The sequence below is a fragment of the Dreissena polymorpha genome, chromosome 1 (assembly GCF_020536995.1).
Source record: "Dreissena polymorpha isolate Duluth1 chromosome 1, UMN_Dpol_1.0, whole genome shotgun sequence".
Classification (NCBI taxonomy): domain Eukaryota; kingdom Metazoa; phylum Mollusca; class Bivalvia; order Myida; family Dreissenidae; genus Dreissena; species Dreissena polymorpha.
Genome location: NC_068355.1, coordinates 96,497,053 through 96,516,719, shown reverse-complemented (window position 1 = coordinate 96,516,719; position 19,667 = coordinate 96,497,053). Strand labels below are relative to the sequence as shown.

At 36.0% G+C, this 19,667-nt stretch overlaps 1 protein-coding gene and 1 long non-coding RNA gene across 4 annotated transcripts; one reads left to right on the top strand and one right to left on the bottom strand.

Annotated features, from left to right (window-relative positions):
* The first annotated feature begins 5,004 nt into the window (after positions 1–5,004).
* On the top strand, positions 5,005–12,828 carry LOC127841760 (uncharacterized). Of its 2 annotated transcripts, none has more exons than XR_008031318.1 (2): positions 5,005–5,257; positions 12,644–12,828. It is a non-coding gene; the product is annotated as an uncharacterized LOC127841760 (long non-coding RNA). The 2 variants fall into 2 exon arrangements; XR_008031320.1 differs by lacking the exon at positions 5,005–5,257 and adding an exon at positions 12,176–12,470.
* On the bottom strand, positions 7,638–19,348 carry LOC127841574 (zonadhesin-like). 2 transcript variants are annotated; one of them, XM_052370500.1, is made up of 3 exons: positions 18,418–19,348; positions 9,858–10,047; positions 7,638–9,324 (listed from the first exon to the last, which is right to left on the bottom strand). In XM_052370500.1, the coding sequence occupies exons 2-3, from the start codon at positions 9,942–9,944 to the stop codon at positions 7,756–7,758; spliced, it is 1,656 nt and encodes a 551-aa protein (XP_052226460.1). In that variant the 5' UTR covers positions 9,945–10,047; positions 18,418–19,348; the 3' UTR covers positions 7,638–7,755. The 2 variants fall into 2 exon arrangements, with proteins under 2 accessions (XP_052226460.1, XP_052226467.1); XM_052370507.1 differs by lacking the exon at positions 18,418–19,348 and having other exon boundaries at positions 9,858–10,251.
* Positions 19,349–19,667: the final 319 nt, after the last annotated feature.

The window sequence follows — 19,667 nt, the reverse complement described above, 5'->3', positions numbered from 1 at the left end:
TGCTGAGGGGTGTGTAAAAAATCGATATTTGATTGGCTGATCGAAGAATGTGGGTGGAGCGATCGATACTTTGGCGACTGGTCAATTGACTGGCGAATAATAAATAAGTTTTGTGATCACAGTATGTACAGCCATTAAAATGTGTGAATTACTCAAAAGTAACAGATGATATAAATTAAACAATCATCAAGGAATCATAATTCAAATCTGAAAATGCCACCAGCCCCTTCTGCAGTATGGAATGGTGTCGTATGGAATACTTTACACGGTCTGTGGATAAGAAGACCGCAAGATGTAATGTGTGTAAACTTAGTTTTACATATGCGCTGTCTGCTACAAATATGTGGAATCATTAAAAAATATAATTCTATGACACGATGTTTTTCATTCTATTTGTGCCCGATCACAGTATCGGTCATAGTATTAATCGACAGTAAGGGTATCACGTTTAAACGTTTAAACGATGGCGTTTCGTGTTTTGCTCAAACACGTTTACAAAAACAATAAACGTTTAAACGACAGGCAATGTCAACATAATTCATTTAATTCATTACATTACGATGTTGCAAAACTCATTAAAAGCTGCTGAAAAAGACTCGTATGTGTATCACGTGCGCCAGATGGCCCTTATTCACAGTACCGTAGACATAACAATATACCTGTACGACCTAGACGTCTTGAATATTTAACCCGCATCGGCACGAAGTGCTCGGGAAAAGTTTCCCGCTATTTCTTGCATGATCATGCCCCTAATCGTCTTGAACATTCAACGCGCTTCGGCATGAAGTGCATGAGGAAAATTTCCCGCAGTTTATTCATCGGCATTCATTTTTAATTTAATGAACAGATACTCGTTTTGATGTACATCTTGTTAAGTAAAACAATAAAAACAATTAACACCGGTGTACTCTTATTGAAGAAATGTGGGTTAAATATATTCATCTTTGTTACAAAATATAACGGCATGTAAGTAGAAAACGTGTAACCCAATGGTTAGAAAACGACGAGAACAGTTGGTTTTAATATGACGTCATTGTGCAAATGGGTTATGAACTAAATATAACTTCCGGAAATAATCACTACTTTCAGTTTGGAAATGTGATGGAACTGATGCTTTTAAAACGGACGTATGGATACCGTTTGAACGGTGTCGTTTCGTTTATTTCATTTCGTTTAAACGTTTAGAAAAATCTGTAAACGTGATACCCTTAGTCGACAGCGATACAATTATTCGATAGCAACATTAATAAACAGCCGCGTATTTAGCAAACGGATATAACTTACAAACCAATGGAAATTATTACATAACAAGGTAAAATCAATCCAGCCGTTTTATGCGAATATTCGAATATTCGATTGAATGAATTTGCGAACATTCGAATACCGATATTGGTATTCGATGCCATCCCTAAAATTAACATTTGTAAGATATATTTAGCAAGAAACTGCCAATTTTCTGACAAAACATGTCAATATTTCGATAAAACACAAAAAAAGAATAGCAAATTAGGAACTCAATACTACATGTAATATCAATAAACTTCTGACTAGAAGATTGTGTTGACTACACAATAATATAATAAATAAATATATAATAATAAGGCTGGCGACTTGAGTAGTTGCACTGGTGCTACCTCCTGCTAAATCAACGTTACATTTGCATTTGACATGTTGCATTAGATTAGTGGTTTACCCGGACTTTGGGTATGCCACCTCCGTGAAGCACAGTTTACACGTAGCTTAATCGGGAGGGCTTTCATCCCAAAACCCAAAATACTGCAACACATTTGATTTTAGCTTCTTAGACACATCTGATAATTTCAATTTGTCAGCCACAACTTTTTCAGCCATTTTGACGCTTTTTCCGAAAGTAGATCGTAACGCGCTTATTGATTGGATGACTAAAGTAATAAGTAACCGATCACGTGCGTCGTAATTACAGGTAAAGATAAAACCTATACCTTCCTGTATCAAATAGTCAAGAGTACAGCGCGCTTTACCTATCTAAGTCTATATGTTAAAGAATCAAATCGAATTTAGTAGGGTTGGTATCGTAATTGAATTGACGCATTTAAAACCGATTTTCGATGCATCGGATCGAATCGTTGCAGCTCTAGTGAAAAGTCAAGGTCAAGGTCATCCTTCAAGGTCAATGGTCTAATATATGTGTCAAAATCGCTCATTTTATGTACACTTTTGCAATATTGAAGATAGCAACTTGATATTTGGCTGTGTATCTCATAGAGCTGCACATTTTGAATGGTGAAAGGTCAAAATAGTTTGAATTCGACACAATGGCAAAAAGTAACATTTTCCCCCATTAATCTGACTGAAATTTCCCTAAAAATATGCCAAACTTCTCCAATAAACTCAATAATTGGTATATTTAGTGTAATATACAGGAATTTAATGACCTAGCCCTTTATAATAGAAGTTTTAGAAAGCAGTAAAACATGCACTTATTAACAATTGGTATACTGTTATTTATAATCATATTACCGGTAATAATGTTAATATTTTCCCAATGTCATGGTCTATCACTCTTTTTTTCCCAATCAAAAAGGCACAGGCTGTAAAATATGAAGTAAAAAAATCTCTGATAGTACTAGTAAAATTGAATCAAACTTCAATTAACAAAGATCTGACATACATGTACAATCAAAATCTTCCATCAATATTTGATTGATATAATGTAAAAAAATGCAAAAATATACGAGTATCACAGTAATTTAAAGAATTTTGCAATATTGCTTCTTAAAAAATCAATTAAAATTCTCAGATTAAGTTTGCAAATCCAATTTATTTGCAAACTTATTATTTTTATTTATTGAACAATTGTAATGACATTTTGCATATTTTTAGGGGGCAATGCGTACATACTTATACAGTAAACATCAATGTAATCAATAAAATACAAAATCAATTTTAGACATTTTCCAGCTTCCTAAATTAAAAAAACTAAACAAAAAAAAACAACATGAGAATTATATTACAATAATAAAAAATGAAAATCATGTAAGATCCATTATAATATAAAATAGATAAATGATTAGGTATATCTTTCGTTAAGTGTATAAATTTAGTCCTATTATGACCATAATTAGTATTTTTATCATCATCATCATTAACTCTAGCATCACAATCATCACTAACATTAACATTACGATCATCATCATTGCCATTATTATTATCATTATTATAATTATTACCATTTATGATTTTTTTGTGGATAGTTTGTTTACTGAATTGAGTGTGCTTTTATTGTGCTGTCAGCCCCAGGAGAGGTATTAGTGGGGGGTCGAGCTGGATACAGGAAATGCCCCGCTTCCAGATGCGTTCCTGGTTCTTTTAAGTGCCTGGTGTAGAGCACCGATACACTGCACCCCCGTTTAATGTCCCTCGCGGCAGACATGTCAGTCAGTTAGGTTAGTATTAACAGTATTAGTTAAATCAATTTACAAACACACTAATAACCATATATATGAGCAGTGAGTGAGAATCTAGCAAATTGCAGAGTAGGTATACAGCTTCCTTCCTAAATTAGACTGTTTACTCCTTGCCCGTATACAGTACAGTGCACGTGTTTTCCCCAAAAAACACGCTCCCTCCGTGGGGCATTTGTCTGCTAGAGAGTGATTCCGCGGCGGGGAAGACAAGGTGTAATCGCTAGAACGCTGCATAGTTAGCTAATACCCGCGGCGTTTATTACTTAAGCCTAGTCAATAAATGCAGACAATTTCCGTTCTTATCAGGACACCGCCGCGCGACACTGCGGTACACTACGCGACCCGTGATTTTTGCCTAATTTGCGAAGTCAAGGCGGGCATTTTGCTTTTTGGGTGGAAAATCACCGCGATTTTACGTGACTCGTCACTTTGACGTCGCGCGAGAGCAAGATAATCTTCGCGCTAAATCCCTTCAATGTTGTGGTGATTCGCTGCGATTCGCCGCAATTTTCCGTGATCGCAGTGACAACGATGACTCGCCAATTCATGCATAGAAACCGAATTGTATTGATAACATGTTCATAACGCTTGTTATGTTCACAATTATCCGATAATCCAACATAAAAAAAAAATCTTAAACATTTATGTCGGTATTTTAGCTAATACGTCCATTGTATACAACAACAACAAAAGCTTTATTATTGCAATGTATAATGCTAGTGTACATTTATATGTTACATGTACAATGTTAGTGTATAATCCAACATCAAAAAAATAATCTTAAACATTTATGTTGGTAAATATGTTTGAGAATTTCATTAAAACAACCATATGACTACACCATTTTTCAGAAGTGTAAAGAGTACAGCGCATAATGTGGGACACAGCTTTCATTGGACGAGCGCATTTAAATTTAGATTGAATGCAATACGATCAAAAAACGTGTTATTGCGTCATACGCCTTCATGTAAAAAACGTGTTTCCCGGGGACTTTCTGATAACGGGTAAAAATGAAAGTGAAATTTTTTTTAATTACACTGCGTTAGCATATAAATAAATCGTCTGGATTATTTCATTTATTTTTCTTTCACGTAATGCTCTGATAGGAAATACATGAAATAAACACTAACTCGCGAGTTGTTCACACCTTATTGACATTACACAACAGATCAACACCAATTAGCTGTCGAAGGTCATTTAACCTCATAGCATAACAGAACAGAACAACACTTTATTTCTCCCAGGTATACATAGATACAACATGGGTCTCATATAATATACAAGTCACAGAATACATATCAAGTTTCCGGTTCAAGTGTGGTACAGGGCGGAAGTTATGTTAGCAATGTGAATGAATTAACAGCTTTAATGAATTCTTTAATATTTTATAGTTTTTAATTCTCAATATGGTAAGATGAAATAAGAACTTTTGTAATAATAGTGAGACATGTAATAAAAATAACAACAACGGCAATTATGATGATAATAATAAGAAGAAGAAGAGATAGAAGAAGAATCAACATCAACGTCATTATCGTCATCCTAATTGTCATTTTTAGCTCATCTATTTTTTGAAAAAAAATTATGAGCTATTGTCATCACCTTGGCGTCGGCGTCCGGTTAAGTTTTACGTTTAGGTCCACTTTTCTCAGAAAGTATCAATGCTATTGCATTCAAACTTGGTACACTTACTTACTATCATGAGGGGACTGGGCAGGCAAAGTTAGATAACTCTGGCGTGCATTTTGACTGAATTATGTGCCCTTTTTATACTTAGAAAATTGAAAATTTTGGTTAAGTTTTGTGTTTAGGTCCACTTTTTTCAGAAAGTATCAATGCTATTGCATTTAAACTTGGTACACTTACTTACTATCATGAGGGGACTGGGCAGGCAAAGTTAGATAACTCTGGCGTGCATTTTGACAGAATTATGTGCCCTTTTTATACTTAGAAAATTGAAAATTTTGGTTAAGTTTTGTATTTAGGTCCATTTTATTCCTTAAGTATCAAAGCTATTGCTTTCATACTTGCAACACTTACTAAGTATCATAAGGGGACTGTGCAGGCAAAGTAATGTAACTCTGACTGGCATTTTGACAGAATTATGTGCCCTTTTTATACTTAGAAAATTGAAAATTTGGTTATGTTTTGTGTTTAGGTCCACTTTATTCCTACAGTATCAAAGCTATTGCTTTCATACTTGCAACACTAATTAACTATCGTAAGGGGACTGTGCAGGCAAAGTTATGTAACTCTGACTGGCATTTGGACGGAATTATGGGCCCTTTATACTTAAAAAATTGAAAGTTTGGTTAAGTTTTGTGTTTTGGTCCACTTTACCCCTAAAGTATCATAGATATTGCTTTCATACTTGGAACACTCGCAAACTATCATAAGGGTACAGTAAAAGGACAAGTTGCATAACTCTGGATGTCATTTTTACAGAATTATGACCCTTTTTTTACTTAGTAACTTTGAATATATGGTTAAATTTTGTGTTTCGATCCACTTTACTTCTTAAGTATCAAGGCTATTGCTTTCAAACTTCAAATACTTTCATGCTATCATGAGGTTACTGTACCTGGCAAGTTGAATTTTACCTTGACCTTTGAATGACCTTGACTCTCAAGGTCAAATTATTAAATTTTGCTAAAATTGCCATTAATTCTTTATTTATGATTAGATTTGATTGATACTTTGACAAAACTACTCTTACCTGACGTACCACAATAGACTCCACCCAAACCATCGCCCGTGCCCCCCCCCCCCCCCCCCCCCCCCCCCGAATCCCCCCCCCTATTTTTTTTTTTTTTTTTTTTTTTTTTTTTAATATCATCTCACAACCACCACACCCTCACACTATACCCCCCACCCCACCCCACCCCCTCCCCAATTTTTTTTTTTTTTAAACGGTTAAAAAACAAAACTATTTATTTTGATTATTTTATGTTTGAAATACCGTCCAACCATCGCACCCAAGAATCCCCCCCCAACCCCCCTCCCCCACCCGAATCCCCCCCCCCCCCCAAATTTTTTTCTTCTTTTTTTTTTATTTTTTTTTTTAGATCATCTCACAAATAACCACCACACCCTCACACTATACTCCCCCCCCACCTCACCCCCCCATTTTTTTTTTAAACGGTTAAAAAACACAAATATTTATTTTTATTATTTTATGTTTGAAATACCGTCCAACCATCGCACCCAAGAATCCCCCCCCTCACCCCCCACCCCCCTTCCCGATTTTTTTTTCTCCTTTTTTTTGCATTTTTGGAAGATAATGTAATAAATGTCCACACCCCCACACAATGCACCCCTCTTCACTCCACCCCTCCCTCCTTTGTAATTGAAAATGAGAGTCCCTTCACCTTTAAAAAGAAAATAGATGAGCGGTCTGCACCCGCAAGGCGGTGCTCTTGTTATAATAATGGCACAATTTCAAGTGACAAAAAGCATCAGGATAAGGAATGATTTTTGCGATCATTAATCAAGCACATATTAAAGGTATTATAGTGTAGGTTGCTCTCAATACAATTATCATGTGTTTAATTTTTACGCACTTGCGTTAACCAATAGTGCAGCGAGGGCTTTGTGTTACAACGTACACTCATTTGAAAAGCTATTTTAACAAGCATGAATAAAGATATGCTCTATATATTTATAAAAGAGTAAATACATCTTTTATTTATTGAAACAACATACTAAAATAATCTAGCAACAGATGGCTACGCAAAGCGATTAAAATTGGTTAAACAGACGGATAAGTTGCCAATCTGGGTTTCGTTCCTTCAACATCGGCAATTTTGAACGCAGATGTTCACTTGTTAATTATTTTGTTGCTTAACAATGCTTTGCATATTATTGCAAGGAGTTCATAAAACGCTTCCTGAACATTTGCAGAATTGCAGATTTAATCTGCATTGTTAGATTACTGTGTATCTTCAATAATTAAATATAAGAGTAGAAAACTTGGTTGAGTTTTAATGTTTCTTATATTTGTAAAGTTATCAGTTTCAATGACTCTTACATGCACAATTAAATGAATTGAATAAAAAATAACAAAGCAAAGACCAACATTTTATTGTCATCGTACATTGACGAAATCAATATACACACGTATAATACATATAAATGTTCCCAAAAACTATTTATTTTCATCATACGAAATCAATGTATAAATGTACCTGTAAATATTATATCTTTTAAAATGTATCAATATATAAACTTTATTTACACAACCGAACAGCAAATATGGTATTATTTACATTTTTGCATATAAAACACACTGTTGAATGTTCTCAACCTCCAATTACTGCTCCATGGCAGCTGGCATGCGTGTCTGACGACGGAGCATTTCATTTATCTTTGGTATTCCCTCATTTCGCCAGTTGTTGTCGTCTGCCATGGACGGGAAGTGGCGTATCACGTACGTCCGGATGGCGCTTTTCCGACGAGGGCTAAGCGGCTGCTTCTTATCCTTCCTACCACCATGGTAGTTGTAATGCAGGCGGATCATTGAAGCTGTAAAAAGTTCCGGGAACAGCCTCTGCGTCAAATGTGCAGCGAAGTTCATTGCGCCGTTTGATGCCTGATGTATCAAGCGCACTTCATCATCTGACAGCATGGCGTGACTCGGGATGATGGCCTCTGCATTCTCCCTTTCAGTAGCAAGTGGCGGCTGTGGTGCAGATGCTACTTGAGCTGCCTGATGATATGAGGCCATAACCAGCGATGCGCCCATTTCTTTCAGGGAGGCGATCTCCTGGGTCTGGGCAATATTGCTCCTGGTCAGAGCCTCCACCTGCCGTGTCAGCCTGTTCACATCACGCTCCACTACCCGACGCCCCTCAACAAGCTGGTAAAATGATGAGGTCACCGTCAGATTGCTGCCACCAAAGTCCGGACGGGTTGTCCGGAAAGCTGACGGCCTAGCTGGCGTTGAAGCGATTGACGTGGGTGTCAGTGTCGGTAGAGGCTCTGCAAGCAGCGAGCTTAACCACAGGGAAATAGACGCTCCTAGGACAGACGCTTCTGAATGCTGAACCTCTGGTGTAATTGGCTGAACGTCGGATGTCTGGTTGTGCACGTGCGCTTGCTGAAGAGCTGGCATTAATGGCTGCACGTTGTACACTGGTGTCTGTTCAGGCGCGTGCTTGTGCGCTTGCTGAAGAGCTGAGATCAATGGCTGCTCGTTGTACACCGGTGTCTGGTCAGGCACAATCGCTTGCTGAGTAGCTGACATCAACGGCTGCACGTTGTACACCGGTGTCTGGTCAGGCAGGTGCGCTTGCTGAGTAGCTGACATCAACGGCTGCACGTTGTACACCGGTGTCCGGTCAGGCACGTGCACATGCGCTTGCTGAGTAGCTGACATCAACGGCTGCTCCTTGTACACCGGTGTCTGGTCAGGCACGTGCGCTTGCTGAGTAGCTGACATCAACGGCTGCTCGTTGTACACCGGTGTCTGGTCAGGCACGTGCATGTGTGCTTGCTGAGTAGCTGACATCAACGACTGCTCGTTGTACACCGGTGTCTGGTCAGGCACGATCGCTTGCTGAGTAGCTGACATCAACAGCTGCTCGTAGTACTCCGGTGTCTGGTCAGGCACGATCGCTTGCTGAGTAGCTGACATCAACGGCTGCTCGTTGTACACCGGTGTTTGGTCAGGCACGTGCGCTTGCTGAGTAGCTGACATCAACGGCTGCACAATATACACCGGTGTCTGCTGAGGCAGATGCATGCCATTGGCTGACATCGACGACTCAGGCACCGGCGACGGCTGATCCTGTGACACCGAACCTGGTGGGGGCACTGAAGACGTGTCAGGTGCCGGAACAACTCTTCGGCTGATCTGTGCCACCGGTTTGCCTGCTTTGGTCTGCAAATCATATAGATTAAAATATCATGATACATGAATATATACACAACCCGATGTTTTGAAATTTTTGTTACATTTTGAGCATATCACGAATGTCAGTTAAACTCAACACACTTTTCCTGGGTTTTACCAGAAGGTAGTGCTCCTACCTGCATGTACACATATATATGTACCAAGAAAATATTTTGTTTCGTAAATATATGCTTATGGTAAAAGTTTGACTATAAAAATGATCAATGTACTCCAGTTTGATTATTAATACAGTATCATTTTCGTATTTGTAAGAATACATCATAAGTTGCATATTTCAATTTCATACGAAGACATGTTCCGTTTCATTGTAATCAAATTAGATAAATAGTGTCTGTATTTGTAATAATGCACCGCTAGTTGTATGTTTGACTTCCAAACGCACACAAGTTTCGATTGACTGTGCCCCATTTTTAACAAATTATCGCTGGTGAGTAAGAATTGTTGTTTTAAGAAATTAACTGAAGATTACAAAATTACATAATTATGTGTAATATATATACCTTTTGTCTGACTGATTTGATGGTTGGCGGTTCTTTTCGCCTTACTTGCGTTCCTTTTGCCATCATCGCACTCATCTTGCCTTTCATTTCGGCTTCACTGTACCCTTCCGCGAGTATTGCCGCTTCGTTGACGGCATTTTTTGTTCGACCCCATTGCACGGGATAAGAATTTCCCACAACGACCTGCAAGCTAAAAATCAACCATTTACTAAGAGCAATTTATTTTGTCTGCGGGTCAATATGATTACCGGAATAAATCCCCTTCGGAAGAAACACCCTTCCCTAAAAACGGCATAACGGAAGAAACTCCCTTTCACAGTTTGCATACACGGAAGAAACACCCTTCCATAGCGGAACAAACCCCCTTTAAGTTTTCGGATAGGCGGAATAAACCCCCTTTCTATTATTGTTATCCAAAATCCATAATTTAATGAAGGTGCGAAAATCTGATTAAAGAAGTGCACCGGTCGTTCGTTCGTTCACAAGTTGTTATTGATACACATTAAATATTCAAGCTGTGTATCTCAAACATCGCTATCTTGATAATTGACTCATGTGAAAGATACTTGGTTGTTACAATTAATCAAGAGTAATAAAACAAATAATTTATGATGGCGGAATTTTTTTTATTATTTAAGGATAAAATTGACAAAAATATAATAATATATATTTACATTTATTTACAAAGATCAAACAAGCATTATATTTAAAAGCAATAAACAAATTGTTGATGAAAAAAGATACGCATATAGTTATGCCAATTTTAGGGAAGGGTGTTTATTCCGGAGGGGGTTTCTTCCGTACATCGGTCAACATATACATGGGTATTGTCAAACATTGTTATAAGTCAAAATCCTAGTGTAGTGTCATGATTGATTGCAAGTCAATACACAAGGATAGTGTCAAATACTGTAAACCCGACCTGCGCTGCTGGCGTATATGTATATATATATGGAACACAAACTGCTAGATAATTATTTCTTTAAATAGTTGAGTAAATTTGACACAGCTAGAGTATAATTCTGTACATTTACAATTTTATTTATATTCTGCAAAATGAGTAAAATTTCGCATGACACCAAATTAGAAATAATTGGATTGTACAAGTCTGGTGTAAAGGTTAATGTGATTGTGAAAGAGTTAAGACTTAAGGGAGTTGTTCTGTCGCGACAAGTGGTGTCTTACTGGATTAAGCAATATATTAACGGATCATTCAATCCTGGTGGCATTAGCGTTAAGCCTAAAACATTCCGGTCAGTTTCTCATAGAGATTTGGAAATAGTGGTTGATTCGTTGACTCGCAACTATCTTCAATCTAGCACGGACGTACATAAGGAGTTGAAAAAAGATGGTGCCAAGTTCTGTTTGAGGACAACTCAGAGACTAATTAAGGCAGCTGGCTTTACACACAGCAATCCGCGGTATTCCCAGAGGGTTATACGCGCAATCTTGTATGAGGGTAGACTTTTGCAAGACATTAATAGAGGCAAACGACAGCTAAGAAGATATCATTTTTACAGATGAAAGTTCAGTTCAGCTAAACAACAATCGAACTACGAGCTACCGTCCTGAGGGATCTGCACGGACATCGATACCAAAACCAAAACACCCATTAAAAGTGCATGTTTGGGCGGGTATAAGCCGTCGTGGTCCTACCCCTATGCTTATATTTGATGGAATCATGGACAGTTCTTTCTTTACGAAGGAAATGCTTGGAAATGCGTTGCTGCCATTTGTGAAAACAACTTATCCAGACGGACATCGATTCCAACAAGATAATGACCCTAAACATCGTTCTAACATGTCTAAGAGGTCCATGGAAGACAATGGAATAAACTGGTGGAACGTGTGGCCATCCGGTAAGTTTCAAGAATAACATTACTTGTAAATTAATGTTATCAATTTGTTCGATTTAGTTTACATGTCAATCTACATTTCGAACTTCCTTAGACAATATAGATATTTGCCTTGACATATACCACTTTTGCATACAGATACACGCATTGAAGATACCAATATTTACCTTGCATGTCATATTCATTGTTTAAATTGCGACAATGCCTACATAAGTTTATTCAAAGACGTTATCCGCAAGTGTTTATATGATAATAAAATGTATACAAACATTCCATGTACAGTTCATTTTAGGAAAAAAAAGATCACGCGTTTACAGTGTAACTGTAAACGCGGAAATATTTATCAAGATGATACTAGTATTGAGCCATGACTTTCAAATGGGCTACATCCTTTTTTTACAACGAAATTGATTTCTGCAATGCATAAAACATAGCTTAGTTTATATGAAAAAGTACCACCAGTCAAACCATGATTTATTAGCTCATCTATTTTTTGAAAAAAAATTATGAGCTATTGTCATCACCTTGGCGTCGGCGTCTGCGTCGGCGTCTGGGTCGGCGTCCGGTTAAGTTTTGCATTTAGGTCCACTTTTCTCAGAAAGTATCAATGCTATTGCATTCAAACTTGGTACACTTACTTACTATCATGAGGGGACTGGGCAGGCAAAGTTAGATAACTCTGACATGCATTTTGACACAATTATGTGCCCTTTTTATACTTAGAAAATTGAAAATTTTGGTTAAGTTTTGTGTTTAGGTCCATTTTATTCCTTAAGTATCAAAGCTATTGCTTTCATACTTGCAACACTTACTTACTATCATAAGAAAACTGTGCAGGCAAAGTAATGTAACTCTGACTGGCATTTTGACAGAATTATGTGCCCTTTTTATACTTAGAAAATTGAAAATTTGGTTAAGTTTTGTGTTTAGGTCCACTTTATTCCTACAGTATCAAAGCTATTGCTTTCATACTTGCAACACTTATTAACTATCATAAGGGGACTGTGCAGGCAAAGTTATGTAACTCTGACTGGCATTTGGACGGAATTATGGGCCCTTTATACTTAGAAAATTGAAAATTTTGTTAAGTTTTGTGTTTTGGTCCACTTTACCCCTAAACTATCATATGTATTGCTTTCATACTTGGAACACTCGCAAACTATCACAAGGGTACAGTTAAAAGGACAAGTTGCATAACTCTGGTTGTCATTTTTACGGAATTATGGCCCTTTTTTGACTTAGTAACTTTGAATATATGGTTAAATTTTACTTTACTTTTAAAGTATCAAGGCTATTGCTTTCAAACTTCAAATACGTTCATGCTATCATGAGGTTACTGTACCTGTCAAGTTGAATTTAACCTTGACCTTTGAATGACCTTGACTCTCAAGGTCAAATTATTAAATTTTGCTAAAAATGCCATAACTTCTTTATTTATGATTAGATTTGATTGATACTTTGACAAAACTACTCTTACCTGACATACCACAATAGACTCCACCCAAACCATCCCCCGTGCCCTCCCCCCTCCCCCCGAATCATCCCCCCCCCAATTTTTTTTTTTTTTTAAAGATCATCTCACAAATGACCCCACGCCCTCGCACTATACTATACCCCCCCCCCCCCCCCTCCGAATCCCCCCCCCCCCTATTTTTTTTTTTTTTTTTTTAAAGATCATCTCACAAATGACCACCACACCCTCACACTATACTATAGCCCCCCCCCCCCACCCCACCCCCCCATTTTTTAAATATTTGAAACGGTTAAAAAACCCAAATATTTATTTTTATTATTTTATGTTTGAAATACCGTCCAACCATCGCACCCAAGAATCCCCCCCCAACCCCCCACAAATTTTTTTTTGCATTTTTGGAAGATAATGTAATAAATGTCCACGCCCCCACACTATACACCCCTCTTCACTCCACCCCTCCCTCCTTTGTGATTGAAAAGGAGAGTCCCTTCACCTTTAAAAAGAAAATAGATGAGCGGTCTGCACCCGCAAGGCGGTGCTCTTGTTTTACAGGAAGTCCTGATCTAGCTAGCTCAACCCAATCGAGTTTGTCTGGAGTCAGATGAAACGGCACGTCGCGAAGAAAAGTCCAAGAACTAAAGAAGAGCTGGAAGATGGTCTCCAGGAGTTTTGGGAAACAGAAATGACTGTTGAGGTTTGCAACCTGTACATCGACCATGTCTTTAAAGTTTCTCCCGTTTGTGTGGCAATGAACGGAAAAGCAACAAGAGATATTCCAAGCAAACTATTTAGCGAACGGTCAAGTGGAAAAAGTTTCCAGTACTTCTCAAATTTACTGTCAACTGAGGATATGACTCGGAAGCTGACAAGTCTGCGTGTTGTATAGTGGGCTTGTGAAAGTGTAACATGATGGACAATGTAGTTACCCCACAAACAGGATTTGCACATTAAATAACGGTGTTATTGTGTTGCTTGTGTCAGGTTGAATATTAACCCTTTCCCTGATAGACCTCTTATCTGATCTGCTACTCCAGGCCAATACCAGTCCTGCTGTTCTGATAACAGTGACTCCATATACAGCTGATAAGCCTGACTACACCATCTCAATAGGGTTATTGGAAAAATAATGGAAACATTCTCAACTGTTACACCTGTCTTGTTTAGGCTTAATTTTCACTTAGTTTCTTGCATTTCACATCATTTGTGTCAATGTAAATATTGTAGAGAAATAAATTCTCATTCCAACCATATAAATTTTAAGTCTGTATTCTAATAAATAATACGAGGATATAAGTTATAACAAGTAATACAAGTGTATGCGAATGCAACAAGAAATGCAGTGAGAACCCCACCTTAAAATATTGAATTGTAACATTAAGAGATTAATCTTTTGATTTGTCGGCATTTTGTTTTTATTTCAGACTCCATGCAGTTTTCAGATCATAATCTCTGTGCTTTATTACCCGAACTCGTTAGTTTCTGGACACGTGTACTACTGAAAAAAGCCACCGGGATTGCGTTTTATGGCCCAAACAAGCCCAAAGTGTCTAGTATCCTGTGTGTTTTATCCCTAAATGTTAGATAAGATTATGCATTATTAATTATTATGTTGGTCAGTACAAAAGGCCTACTGAAAACCGCCGACTGCGTCTTTGTTTTATTGCTCAATCAAGCAGCGATAATCCAATATCCTGTGTATTACAAAAACACCAACTTTAGATTAGCACGTGTCGTCTGTCAAAACCATAATTTTATATGTCAGTAAATATATTGAAGTAATTCTCGTAAATGATCTCGGAAACGGGACTTGCTTTAAACATTTATCATTACGATATTAATTTTCATAAGATAAATAAGAACCAAACAAACATACACAGACAACATAAAATATTAATAATTATGACAAATTAAATGGAAAAAAACGTTGGTCTATTTTCGAAAATCACTTTTACTTTCTCCCAATTTCCAGAAAATGACTTGTACATATTGCATAAAATCTAAATATAGATGACGCTGTTAATTGGTCGTTGTAAAAGAATATTCATGAACTGTACACGGCACTTTGCGTGCAATCAGATACAGTACAATAATTGTTGCAATATTGAAGGAACTAACATATGAAAATGATACAGCGTTTATTACTTTTATTTTATTCAGGAAAATGTCAAAATCATTTGCGAGATGCCCCAATACTTAAATGGAAATTCACTACGAAGCTTTTACGTTGCTGTCTGCGCTACGCAGTTTTTGTTATAAATAAATACACCCACGCCTATTTTCGCGCTCTTTTTGTCCAAACAAAGACCTGACACGAAATTATCATGGGCATATACATGTATTTATTTCTGGCTACAATTTGTAACAGAACAATAACTGTACACGATGCGCGCACACCACATTATGTTATTTACGCTAATTTGAATACCATTGTCCCGATTGGACACCTATTTCATCAAATCTTTAAATAGAAACATATGCCAAAATTTATTTGACACTTTAGAAAAATGTCGGATGTTTGTGTTTATGAGTTTTCTTGAGCACTTTTGTCGTTAATATCAATCAGAATTTGCATTTGAAAATGGACATTGGGAATATACGGGATTATCGGGTAATGGATAGACACGGCCAAATTCGCATGTATGTGGTAATCGATAGAGACGGTAATAAACGCATGTATCGGGGAATCGATAGACTCGGGATTATACGCATCTATCGGGGAAAGGGTTAATAATGTGCAAACGGTCCAAAATAAAATTAACGACTTTGATATGTTTTTTGTTGTTATCACTAGATAGATTGAACAAATCGTAATATTGCTAAATAGACTTAAATACATTATCAACGGGCTTCGAATTTGTTCACTTGTAGAAACGGTTGTTAAATGCTGTTTATATAGAAATGTCGCGATGATAAATAAGAAATGCATATTAAAATACGAAGGTAGGATTTGTACATTTAATAACGTTGTTATTGTGTTGCTTGTGTAAGGTTGAATATGAATTATATGCAAATGGTCCAAAATAAAATTAACGAATTTGATACGTTTGTTGTTGTTATCACTAGATAGATAAATCGAAGCGTTATATTGTAAAATAGACTAATACATTAATCAACGGGCTTCAAATTTTTGTTCATTTGTAGAAACGGTTGAATAAATGCTGTTTATATAGAAATGTCGCGATGATAAATAATAAATGAATATTAAACTTAGATGCAAATAATGGGTTTAGGTCCAGAAAGGCCGAAGACCAAAAAGGCCGCATACCGTACCAAAAAGGCCAAAAAATGAACCAAAAGGCCTTAAAGCAATTATTGTTATTTAAGGTTTCAAATCGTGTTTACAAACAAATACAAATAAATCAATATGAAATAAGTCATTTAACAGTTATGAAGTTTATGATTTTCTTTATTTGTTGTTAATGTTTAAATATACATTTATGATATATACAGACAATGTACAAGCAGTCAAATGTGGCCAACGTTAATAAATAAAGTTGACATTCTAATGCAGTCCTAATAAAAAAGACATTATAAACTTTGCTAAATATATTTTTAATGCTAATAAAATGCGTAATAATACAGATTTTTATATAATTTTTAGAATAAAATGTTTATTTGTTTCGGATTAAGTCTTTCGAATTTAATGTAGCTAGATTTATATCGTTAAAAGTTAGGGAACGATTTTAAAATGCGCAGGTTATTATCAATAGGTGCCAATACGTATCATTTTACACCATATGTGGGCGTTTTACTAATCCTTTATCAAAACAGATGCCGCAAACTGTGAATGACCATTGACACTTGGATACCCGGTTTGATTAGCGCTTTTTTTGTACATGCAAATTCTTTCCACTTCTTATATTTTAAACATTGCAAAAAATAGTTTAAAAGGAAATTAATAATATATAATAAAATAGTATATACTTTATAATATATATTAAAAAATATTAAATATTTGTCAGCAGTCACTAATCTATATGCGTATATTTTATTTTATTTATTTTATTGTTTTACATAGTAATTAAGAATAACGTTGTTCACAGATATTGTGTGTGTGTGTAACTTTTTTGACGAAATTTAATGTTATACGATTGGAGGCCTTACCACAACACTCACACAATGACAACACACAATAAATTAACACTCATGAAGAAATACGTATAATTTACACGATTTAAAAACACTATATTTCAAGCGCCAAATAAAGTCCGGTATACTTTTCAATATAATGAGTAAAAAAAAGCTACTACTATAGACAACTTTGACACATAAACGTGTTATATATTTCTCAATAATTCTGGATCTTGTATATATTTGGCCGCCACGTAAGTTAACAACACCCTCATTACTCATTTGTTACACTTTGTGATGCAAACAGAAAGTTCAGAGAAAATTTTATTTAAACGGATAATTCCTACGTGCTAATAAGAGATAATTATGCCAACTTTGATTACAAAATTGCTTTTAATTAAAAAACTGAAACATCTATTACTCAAGGAAAAATATTGTGACTAACGAACAATTCATACTGTATGCGATAATTCGCGATAATTTTGTCGACTTTGATTATAAAATTAATGGCTTTGAAGTAGACTAATAAAAAAGTTATGACTATTTAATAGATATGATAATTATATGCAGCATAACTATTCAATGATAATACAAAATATTGTAAGGCCTTTTTGGTATACCATGAGGCCTTTTTGGTTCACTTATGCGGCCTTTTTGGTGCGGCCTTTTTGGGAAGGCCTTTTGGTAAACGGCCTTTCTGGTACTATACCCAAATAATGTGATATATATAACAACACGGTTTACGATAAAAATGAAAATGACGACATGCCCAGAGATTAAATAATAACATGTACAGCGTCTTTAATACTGCTAACAAATGGCGCGCGCTTAAAGTGATATTATTGGCATCTAACAGTTAATAGGTGTCTATCACAACTGTTGTGTATATTTGTTAATGCAGGATCAACATACTTAAACAATATCCCGGATAGAGAAAAACAATTAAATATCTGGCTTATTTCGCATTTTGCGACACAATGTTCTTAAATTTTATTGCAATTTATATAGTAAAACATATGTATATGTAAGTTTTTTTTACGCATTTTATATAAATTCATAAATATTTGGCAAAATAGTGCATACCCACAAGTCGTTTTGATTTATTTTCAACAGAAATAATCCGAAATGCGTTTGGTTGGATTGAAAAAAACAAACTTACTGTGTCTTCAGTCCTGATCTGCCCTCTTGACCGTGTCATTAAGGTTTCATCACAATGAAACCTTACTACGAAGTGGGTCACCTGACGTGTCAGTGTCCGCAACACCATTGTAACACAGTGTACACTAAATCCAATATGCACAAATGTTCACTACACTTTAATTTGTGAAATTTTATCACGCAAAATACACACTTACAAAAATATAACGTATGATATTCCAGTCAGGCACGATACTCGCAAACACTTAAATGATAGAAGTAATTAGAATACCGTGACTTATATAGTTTTTTTGTTGTGAGAGACCATTTGAGTAAACGCCGAAAAATATGTGCATATTGTTATTTTTTGTCAATGCGCTTTGATCTATTCCCGCACTTATTTGGCAGTTAATTGGCAGCGCCATTCTGTTGTTCCTCTGATTGTCACATTTTTTCTCAGTTTGTACAAGTACAAAGAGTGCCAATTTGACACTAGAACAAACACTATCACACGTTGGAGAGTACACAAGAAAGTATCAAATGTTGAGATTTTTTTCAAGGTGTGAAAACCCAGAGAAATGCATGTACATCGATTCATCAACAACTTTATTGAACTATGCGAACGCTAAGTGTTACGTTGATATACTCGTTTTTTTTCAGCAAAACAAACACAATGTTTAATGGCTTTAATATATAGGCAATGATGTAATAACATCAACAACATATTATATTACACGATGCCATGTTAACATGTGATAAAAAATAGTACAGTAATGTAATTCCGGCATATCAAACATTTTGAATGTATGTACAACGCTCGGAAAGTAACGCGAGTAACAAGAGTTATCTGCATTGGAGCCTGAAACAGAAAATAAATAATTATAGCATAATTTAGTCCAAATAATTAAACGTAATCTACATGAAACCTTCAAATGCAAGTGTCACTGTAACAATTTTCCGTTTCTTAAGGCGCGAATCTTTGCTAAAAACTGATAACAAAAGAGCAACACGTTATAATTCTTAATGATGTACAAAAGTAAGTCTAACATAATTAATAACGTCAATAAACACACACGCCAAGATCAAAGTTTAAAAGGAAAACTAATCTCACATTCCACGTAAATACCTAAATTATTAGTTTCGTCTAAATCAAATACTATGTATAAAGATACAGGTATTTATAACCGACCAATGACGTAACACTATGCAACTTTCAATTTACACAGTGCTTTATGGCAACAATATGGAATTTGAACAGTGGTAGTGTTTTCA